This window comes from Hippocampus bargibanti, linkage group LG01, assembly GCF_051943395.1.
Source record: "Hippocampus bargibanti isolate YZ-2025 linkage group LG01, ASM5194339v1, whole genome shotgun sequence".
NCBI lineage: Eukaryota > Metazoa > Chordata > Actinopteri > Syngnathiformes > Syngnathidae > Hippocampus > Hippocampus bargibanti.
The window spans coordinates 27,086,390-27,096,697 of record NC_142734.1 but is presented as its reverse complement, the minus strand read 5'-3'; the positions used below and the strand labels follow the sequence as shown (position 1 = coordinate 27,096,697).

The window sequence follows — 10,308 nt, the reverse complement described above, 5'->3', positions numbered from 1 at the left end:
ATTTCCTAACGCGCACCGAGTCGTTTCATACGCAGTCTGAAATACTGCCACCCAGCGGGGTTTTTAGGGAACGACGTGTTTTCAACGTTATCGATTAAAAAAATGAATCAACGGGGGAAACCAGATGGCTTGGAATTCACGTGGATATCGTAAAATGCATTCATAGATGCTTTTCAAATGTTAAAAATTATGATGTTGCTCATCTTTGAAATTGAGTTTTTAACGAAAACGAGTATAGAACCCCCCCACTGAAACCACTTATCGGTCGTAAAAAAGGATCAGGTAACATCACATTTGGTATCAAACTGAATATTTATTGTATTGAAGATAAAAAAAATCAATAATTTAAAATGAAAGAGCCATGCAATGTTATTCAGTGCAAGTAATGGCTTCAAAACCACAAAAAAACAGAGAACTTTTAAAAAATATAAAATAATAGTACAGATGGCAAAATAAATGAAATACTGTTAAAAGTCTGCACCTGTCAGACATTTGATATATAAATTATTCAAACCAGAATTGGACCCAATGGTTTTGACTCCAAAGCTGCCCATAATTTTCTCGCAATTTCACATCAAGTGCTGCGCTCTTTTACATGCGTTTGAGGGGCCAAAATATTATGCCACACCGGCGGCGACGGCCGGCCGACAAATCACCAGGGAAGTCATCAGGCAACTGATTTTATCAAGCAACCGATTTCCGCTCCCCACCCCATTATTGCCATTCCATCCCAAACGAGCGAAGCACTTCAGGAGTCGGAGCACGGCAGCAGGTCATATTTCACGTAGCCCACGCGGTCCACCTGCTTGCTGGGGGTCATGCGCCAGTAGAAACGATCCCAGGAGAAGTAAGTGTAGCCTACAGTGGAGTACATAAAGAGTTTGGATTGGTTTAGGGGAAAAAAACAGCGTTGAATTTACTCCATTTTATCTTGTTAAGGCCCGGGGGCCAAATGCGGTCCGTGGTGAATTTTCATCCGGCCAGCAGCCTATGTCATAAAATCAATAAGGCCTGGCCCGCATGTCAAATGAATACATTGGGCTGTAGCGCTGTGACCTGCATGTGCTAAGTGCTGCCATCTACAGGATCAATTAGGAACAGCAAATTAGTAGATGACACATTGAGTGAGCCCTCCAATTTTTGAAAATGGCGGTATATATATATATATATATATATATATATATATATATATATATATATATATATATATATATATATATATATATATATATATATATATTACTTTTACTACTATAATACCGCAATTTTCTAATAAAAAAAAACATTAAAATGGCGGCAATCAACAAAAGAACAATTACATCTGTTCAAGTGCTGCAAAAAAAGTTAAAAAAGTGAAGTTAAGTGAATATTCAATTTCAATTTGGATCTCGCTACATTCTGAAGTCAAGGTATAGTGCACTTGAAAATAAAAAAATAAAACAATAGTCATAATATATTCAGATAAAAATGATTCCATTTTGTGCAACATTTACTTCTCACATTTCTACACGACCTAACATAGTTGGTATTGAGTAGTGCTTTGCAACACTGACCCCTGGTGGCCAATCAAGGCTTTAACGCGGAAGCGGCATTTACCGTTGAACTGGAAGACATCATGAGGCTCGCTGGGCACGCCGCCAAATGCAGTGTGGATGAATCGTGGGTAGCCCCTTTCCACCATCTGCGTCTTTGTATCCAGCCTGGATTGACGGGCATTGGTCATTCTCATTATTTGAGTTCCTGCTTCCATGTGCGTTTCCACCAATCGAAATTCACCTCCAGTATTTCTCCCCACTGAAGAGCAGGACTTTGGTTCTTCCCCTCTGCAGCGCTCCTTCCACCGTCCTCACACTGGCAGGCAGGCCGAGCTTCTCGACGTTACGTGGGCCCAGAACGCTCTGTCCTGTGTACACCCAGAACTGGCGCCCTAAAGAAAAAGAAAAAAAGCCAACGGTCCACGTTAGTTCATTTACGGTGACATTCTACTATGTGCACAATTCACCTGCGTATCCACCCATTATCGACCCAATATCACTTTTGTTTTGAACTCAGCAGGAACAGGTTACATATTAAGTGTGTAATTAGTGAACGGACTCATGCGAGATGATTATTTTTGTAGCCGCAAGGGGACACAAGCCAGTGTCTTATTGTGCTGATCCCAAGGCCAGATACATACAGAGGGTTGTGTCAGGACGTAAAATTTTTGCCAAAACACAGTAAACCGAACGATGCAACCAAAAAATATGAACAGTTGAGGCCCCTTTGACAAATATGTAGAGTCCCCCGCACATTCACACTTGGCTAATTTTGTTTTTCTAAACCGAGAGTGTCAGTCATTTTTTGCTGGGGGGCACATTGTCGTTACGGTTTCCTCTCAGGGGACTGTTATGAATTTGGGGAAGCCATGAATCATCCCGCCCCTCATATTACATACATAGCACACATAGAATTAATGAATAACTAGTTTTCAAATTTGAAGTAAAAAATAATGACTGTTATTGCGGTTTACAATTAGAAATTTTTTGAGCAAGCCTCATGAAAGTTCACAAGTTTTATTTGCATTCACGGGCCAAATAAAATGATACGGCGGACCAGATTTGGGCCCTGGGCCTCGACTTTGACACCTGTGCATTAGCACAATCGGCCAATTGTTAAGATGCTCGCTACTTCGAGAGCCTAACAGCCAAAAGAAAACATGTATCGTGCTCACTTTTCTTTTCATAAACGAGGCAACTCGAGAATAGGCAGTTGCTCGTCCAGTCCCAACACCCTTACTGAGCTCCCGGGTTACTATGGGAAGCTGTGACTTGTCTTGCGGAGCCGCCCTCTCCACCCCATGACTGCGTGAGGCTAACGTACCGGAGAAGAAGTAGAGTTTTCCGGTTTGAAGATCTTCAAAGGCAGCATCGATGACCGTGGGCAGAGCCGGCCAACGCTCAGACACTCGAAATGGACCTTTGAGCTCGCTCTTGGGACCTCTGCCAGATTGCTTCCAGTAATATCTAATGAGATCAACGCACAGGGACATGAACATTTCTGACCGTCGTGCCGCTCAAACATGACCGCCGGGCGGCCGGTTTTGTTTACCCGTCGCTGAAGAAATATAAATCGTTTTTAATGACTGTGATGCTGTCAAATTTGTTGACTTGGCAGACATCTTTGGTCGTCGGGTCTACGGGCGTTGGGGCGGTTGTGGTGGTGGGTCGAGGGGCAACCGTGGTGGTGGTGGTGGTGGGCCGAGGGGGTGTGGGATTTGGACCTGTCCTGCGCCCTGAAAAGAACAACATATTTTAATCAAGAAGCAAGAAAAAACATTTAGCATATGGGAGGGGGCGGGGGTATACGGCTCGGCTTGCTTTACCGTAGAGATGCTGAATGCCCGCAATGTCGTCTTTGTGCAGAGAAAAGTTCTCCACATAGCTGTACATGGGGTACATGAGTGCCTGTCGAATGTTGGAGTGATCTAGACCCAGCGCGTGACCAAACTCGTGGGCGGCCACCAGGAACAGGCTGTAACCTGCGAGGTGTGGCAACAAAACCGGTATAGCAGAGGTGTCAAAGTCATTTTTTGCCGCGGGCCACATTGTAGTTATGGTTTCCTCTCGAGGGCCGTTATGAATTTGGGGAACCCATTAGAATGTTTAAATCCCTTCAAATATTACATATAGAGCACACAGCAAATTAATGAATAACTCGTTTTCAAATCTGAAGTCAAGAATAATGACTTTTATTGTGGTTGACATCCAAAAATATAAAATTTTGGCTCAGATTTTAGCAATCATCATGGAATTTAACAAGTTTGATGTGCTTTCGCGGGCCGGAAAAAATGATGTGGCGGGCCGCATTTGGCCCGCGGGCCTTGACTTTGACACCTGTGCAGTATAGCGTCAACAAATAAAAGAGACTTCCTTCCCCATAAATACACTTGTTGACAAATAAACAACAAGTGTGAAGTTAAACAGAAAAATTCGTTTTTTGCTGACCACTATTTTGCCATAATTTTCGTTTCTTGAAACACAGAAATATTAATTGCAGAATAGTAGAATGTGTGGTCTTTTCTGCACTTTTATGAGCTCAAAAATATTCCACGGTTTGATCAGAGATGATCACAATACAATAATCAATATCATTTTCAGAGCTGATTATCAATCTTCATTATTTAAAACTTTTATTTTACTTAGAGATTTTCATGGAATATTTTGGGTTTAAATTTTTAGAACTATATTTTGCGACACAAAAACAAGCAAAAAACCGCCAAATGTTCCATTTCTACTCATTGTGCCGAAAACTGAAAATGTTGGCCGAATCGAGAAAAACATTTCGCCTGGTGAAGTAATTTTGAGAGATTAGCCAAATGTAAAGCGGTGCACTTTATAATCGGGATAATATGGTAAACTTTGATTTCTCACCTTTATCTCGACAAAATCCCCATTTGTTATCGTCATCGTAGTTTGCCGTGGTGGCGCACCACAGCCTGCCGTCGCCTCGCCCGGCGCTGGTGCATGCGTCGTATTGTCGACCCTGGAAGCTGAAGGGAAAGTGGCATGGCTCCCCTTCGGAGTTCCCTCCAGACACCGCCGTATCTGCTCGGGTGCAGACAAAAACATCGGTCAGAAGCGACGGGCAGGGTGAAGCTTTGCCAAACAGGGAGACGTTTTTTTGCTGGTGTATAAGACAGTGGTTCATTCATTTTAACTCTCTCACGCCCCCTGCTGTACAGTGAGTGGTTTTTCACTTTGGGGCAGAGGGTCCAATTGGTCACAAATACGTACAAAACATCAGGTTTGCTCATCATCCAAATGTCTGCATTTTAATTGGCTTTTGTGGATGATAGAACCACTTGAGCCAATGTTTGAAAAATAGAGATCATAAAAAAATAGTGTTGGGTGACAACATCCACGTTTTTGTTTTTTTTTTTTTAGCTTGGTTCGTTTGTCAATTTGCATACTCGTCACGGCAGCCTATCAGAAGCCTGCTTCGTGTTTCCGTCTTTCCCGAGTGTTATAAGGTCGTGCATTTGCATATCATTTTCCAAAGTAGATACACAGAATCTCAGCCCCAGAAGAAAGATTTAAAAGAACCTAAAAACATTTATGACGCTACAAAATGCAAACGTACATTGTCCTGTGACTGTAAAGTGTCCTTGAGAGTTTTGAAAGGCGCTTAGAAATTGAACGTACATTAAAAGCATCGTGGAAAGAGGAGTTCATGTGGGTTGTAGCAGACGGCGCAATGCAAACATTGCATTGTGTAAAATGACCAACAGTGTATGGACAAATGATCAACTGGAGCAAAATCATCAGCAAGGGATATTTACGATAAATAAAGCAAGGGCACATTTGTGGTAGGTACACCCTTAATAAAAACAATACTTAATACTTTGCAACAATGGTTTTCTTTTGCGATTAGTTGTCTTATTGCGTTTCAAGTTGCGAAAAATGGGGTAGGCAACTTTGTGGCCGGGCAGGCAACTTTTCAGAGTTGTCTGCCCTGGTGTCCGGTAACGTTTTTTTCATGAGTTTCAGACACTGCAATAACGTCACTGACTTCGTCTGTGTAAGCTCTCGGTTGTAAAGGAGTGGTCCATGTTGCTGGTAGCTCTGGCCCTATACATATTCCTAGGGATATATGTATAGGGCCAGAGCTACCAGCAAAATTTTAGTTCGCTGACGAAGCCTCTTGGATGAGAAGCGAAACGTCCGACACCTTCAATGAAGTACAGATGACGGCTGAAGAAACCTTTTCATCGTCACTGACTTCATTTTCCATGCCCACTTTTACTCAAAAAGCCTTTGGCAGCCCTGTTTCATTAATTTTTTACCCCTTGCTACCCAAATGTTGGCGAGGCGGCCTTCTCAAAAGTTTTAGGGATGTAGCCGTATAAAACGGATACGCACCTTGACTGGGACAGAATCCGTATTTTTTGTCCTGGTCAAAGTTGTTTGTGGTGGCACACCAGCGGTAGCGGTCCTCGCGGCCCTCAGTGGTGCACTTGCTGTACTCCTTCCCTTGGAAGACAAACGGGAAGACGCAGGGGGCGGCCTCGGCGTTGCCTCCAAAAGTGTACAGAACTGTGGGTTTGGGAATTGTTACAGATTATTTTGGATTCCGTACACGGTTGGGTGATGTCGGTCGTCGGACTCACGTTCGCTGGGACAAAAGCCGTATTTTTTGTCGCGGCCGAAATCGGCTGTGGTGGAGCACCAGAGCAGGTTGTCCGTGCGGCCGTCGGTGGTGCACGTCGAGTAGGATTTGCCCTCAAAAGTGAAGGGGAAGTGGCACAAGGCACCGTCGGCGTTCCCGTAGCGAGTCTTGGACACTGTTTTGGGAGACGGGTAAGAAAGAGAGAGAGCCATTCGAAACGGAGAGCAGAGCAGCGAAACGGGGAAGGGATGCCGTCACCTACCTGCTCCTTTTCCCAGCGTCCAGTTTTCATCATCATCAAAGTGGGCGTCTCCCTGGATCCCCTTGCCGGGTGGGTACGCGTGTGCTAGGAGGCCATCTTTGCCGTCAAAGGGGTAAGGGTCTCCGTGGTCTGGAACCATACCAAATAGTTTTTAAATCCTACCCGACCCTCTGCACCCTGCCCACCACGTTTTAATACTACTACTACTACTACTACTACTAATAATAATAATAATAATAATAATACATAAAAATAAAAGAGCATTTCAAAGCTCTCAAGGACACTTTACAGCCACAGACAAGTATAGATATGTAATAAATAAAATACAATTATAAATAGAGTACAATAAATAAAATACAATTATAAATAGAAACAAGACAGAACTACACGGAAAATGCGATTTTAAATAGGTGGGTTTTGAGATAGGATTTGAAGATGGGAAGAGAATCGATGTTACAAATTTTGGGAGGAAGTGAGTTCCAGAGTTTGGGGGCAGAGCAGCTGAAAGCTCTGTCCCCCATCGTGCCGAGACGGGGGGCACACAGAGGTGGAGGGAGGAAGAGGATCTGAGGCAATGAGAGGGAATAGAAATTTGAAGAAGATCAGATAGGTATGGGGGGCAAGGTTATGGATAGCTTTAAATGTATAAAGAATTTTAAAATGGATTCTATATTTGACCGGGAGCCAGTGGAGCTCTTGGAGGACGGGGGTGATGTGGTGAGAGGATGAGTTTCTGGTCATGATTCGGACTGAAGAATTCTGGACTAGTTGAAGTTTGTGGAGAAGTTTTCTAGCTACTCCTCTCAGAGACATTTAGGAGACACTTGGAGTTGGAAAGACTCAAATCTACGAGACTTTGAAAAACAAGGAAGTGGTTCTTGCTCAGTCCGATTCTGGCAATATCCATGCTCAGAGTCAATCACTTGCAACTCAACACATGTTTGTTTCACTTTTCTCATTAATAAAAGTATGTTAATACCTTGAAAGTTTTGTTCTGTTGATCTTTGATATAGACTCAAAAACATATGCATTTTTTACATGTACCATAACTTGTGCTGACCCAGCCCGCCTGTCGGAATTTAGAAATTAATGTGGCCCCTGAACCAAAAGGTTTGTCCACCCCTGCTATAAACAGTCACCCAAATCGAATTGTGTAGCGGCTCTTTGCAATTTGACACAACCCGGAGAGGGGGCACGTACCGCCTTTTCCAAAGGACACCATGATGTCCGCCGTCCCATCATAGAGACGCGTGAAGGTCAGCGGGGTGACTTCGCTCCAGACTTTGAACGCTCTTGCAAAAGCATCATCAGTCAGGGAGATGTCCAAGTCCGGAGAGTAGTTCAAGATCCTATGCGGAGACAACAGCACTAAATATCTCCAGATGGCTGAATTTTCATGGTAGTCCACCTTTCCGAATATCCAAGCTCCTCTAAAAGTTATTCACCTGTAAGTGATGTGCTTGTGGTCCCATTTGAGGTCCCCGTCAAAGGTTTTGTAGTTGGCCACGTCGGGAAGGCCGCAGCGCGGCTGCTTCATAGCCTCCATGGTGGCCGGGTCCAGCTGGCCCGTTTCTTCCAGACCCAGCTGATGCTGCATCTTCCTCAGGGCCTTGCTGGTGGACACCATGGACTGGAAGCCGCTGCGATGCAGGCTCTTCATGTAGCCAAACTTGGTCAGGTAACTCTGGAATAAGTCAGAGACAATGAGGTAAGGTTGGGCTGAGCAATGCTGTTTTGTATATATTTTTTCAGAATAAATTAATTTTGTTTTTTGAGATACAAAATCAAGCAAAAAGCGCCAAATTTTCCATTTCTAATCATTGTGCCAAAACCGTATGGCGAAATTGAGAAAAAAATTGCCTGTTGAAGTAATTTTAAAGGACAACCGACGCCTCCGGACCAGTTGTGTCCATAATTTGTAAAATTGCTTCAAATGACTTCTACAGAGTGTATTTTACAAAGATTCCACCGCATGAAGCTATATTTTACGTTTTAAGACTCACGCTGAATATTCAGGAAGTCTTGTTTTCGAGTTGATGACGAGTTGACTTGGCATCGAGTTGTGCATTTTCCGGGACGCTACATTGGAATCCAGACGCCTCAAAATGATCTGGAAGGACTTCTTTAATCGATTGCAAACCTTTATGCTTTCGTCTTCAGAACTATTTGAATCATATTCATAACTGGATGAGTAACAAGAAAGCATCTTCTCCGAATCTGAAGCCATTGTTTTGATTCTCGAGCAAGGCAAGACGTCTTGGCGTGACGTCATGAACAAGGGGGCGGGACCTTCTGAAACTCACCATCCCGAGATCATTATGAAGTAGTTTTGGGACTCATTTTTATTGGTGTTTTGCATTTGACTAAAAATATCAGCCTGCATGTTTTGGGTATTTTAGATGCTAGAAAACGTTTTTCTGATGTCAGTTAGGAAACAAAAAAATGGTGTTGTTGTCCTTGAAGGGATTTCCGAAATGAAACGCTGTTTTATATGTATTTTGCCCTTCAAACTTTTGGAAATAAACAATTTTATTTTGAGACGCTAAATACAAAAACAAGCAAAAAAACAACATTTTCCATTTCTAATGATTGTGCCAAAACCGGAAAATTATGGCAAAATTGAGGGAAAAAAATCCACATCTCAAAGTAATTTTAAGAGATTACCAAAATAAAATACTGTTTTATATCCATATTTGGCAAATTGTAAAAAATATGAATAAATGAATTTAGTTTTTTGAGACACAAAAACAAACAACCCCCCCCCAAATTTTCCATTTCTAATCATTGTGCCAAAAACGGAAAATTATGGCCAAATTAAAAAAAAATGAGAGATTAACAACATTAAAGGCTGTTTTATACATATTTTGGCTTTAAAATTTTCAGAAATCAAATAATTTTGTTTCTTGAGACACAAAAACAAGCCAAAAAAGCACATTTTCCATTTCCAATCATTGTGCCAAAAATGGAAAACACCTATGTCATTTGCTTTTTCTGTCAAAACATCAGATTTTGGTGAATAGCGTCAGATTGCGGAGTCCTGACGCCAGGTGATTATTTTCAACTTCCCTACGCAGCTCGCCAGCTTTTGCTACTCACTTTTGCCAGTTCCATATCAGTCATGTTTTTGATGATATCTCCCGGGAAGGTGACATGGAGCGACTTGATGGGGAGGCTCCATCCTCGTCGCACACTTCCACAGCACCACAGCAGACACACCAGCAAAACAGGGGATCTCATGGCAGCGCCCGGCAATCTGTGTAGTGGGGTGAAATTGGTGAGGCAAAGAAAAAAAACGTCAAATTGAAAGACAAAATCTGACGAGTTGTCCTCTTGTTGGCGTGGTGCCGCTTTTGTGTCCTTGTTTTCAATTTGCGGGGCTTTTTATGCAATTTGGACTCTGAGTCACTTGCTCTCAGGCTCCACCCCCAACACCCCCCCACAGCGAACTCAGCCTCCCACTCCTAGCAATGAACACGTGCTACGAGTTCCTTTGGCTCCAGGGGAATTTCCAAAATATTCACATCTGACTTGACAACAACATACGACGATGGCATTTCTTAGGACGACTAACTTCAAAATCGCTCACTCACATTCACACCCCAACAAATTTTTTTAGAGCGTTCAGTCAGGCTGTCATGCATGTTTTTGGAATGTGGGAGTACCCAAAAAACCCACACAGGCCCAGGGAGAACATCCTAAACCCGCACAGGGGCGCAGCCGGGATTGAACCCACGGCCTCTGTACTGTGAGACTGGGATTGCTAAACACTTGTCACTGGGCCACCTGTTAAATTATTTTCATTTGTTGACATGAGCTCATGTTTTTCTGGTCTTACAAATTTCTGATGTCATTTTCCTTCCTGTTTCTCCGCAACGGATTTGTAAAGACGAGCTTCGTCATGA

The 10,308-nt window shown here is 43.0% G+C and overlaps 1 protein-coding gene across 1 annotated transcript; it reads right to left on the bottom strand.

The window, feature by feature from the left end:
• Positions 1 to 299: 299 nt before the first annotated feature.
• mmp9 (matrix metallopeptidase 9) lies at positions 300 to 9,748 on the bottom strand. The gene is made up of 13 exons (XM_089006479.1): positions 9,503 to 9,748; positions 7,852 to 8,090; positions 7,607 to 7,755; positions 6,407 to 6,535; positions 6,146 to 6,319; positions 5,898 to 6,071; positions 4,410 to 4,583; positions 3,362 to 3,517; positions 3,088 to 3,271; positions 2,860 to 3,002; positions 1,777 to 1,927; positions 1,597 to 1,700; positions 300 to 858 (listed from the first exon to the last, which is right to left on the bottom strand). Exons 1-13 carry the CDS (start codon positions 9,641 to 9,643, stop codon positions 749 to 751), a joined length of 2,028 nt encoding a protein of 675 aa, XP_088862605.1. The 5' UTR covers positions 9,644 to 9,748; the 3' UTR covers positions 300 to 748.
• Positions 9,749 to 10,308: the final 560 nt, after the last annotated feature.

What these genes read in the sequence shown, in the direction of transcription:
- mmp9 (XM_089006479.1), bottom strand. Translation starts at nt 9,643, where the DNA reads ATGAGATCCCCTGTTTTGCTGGTGTGTCTGCTGTGGTGCTGTGGAAGT. An exon ending in CGGATTCTGTCCCAGTCAAG is followed by an intron (nt 4,584 to 5,897) that starts GTGCGTATCCGT and finishes GCACCCGAGCAG; the next exon opens with ATACGGCGGTGTCTGGAGGG. An exon ending in AAAACTCTACTTCTTCTCCG is followed by an intron (nt 1,928 to 2,859) that starts GTACGTTAGCCT and finishes CTTTTTCTTTAG; the next exon opens with GGCGCCAGTTCTGGGTGTAC.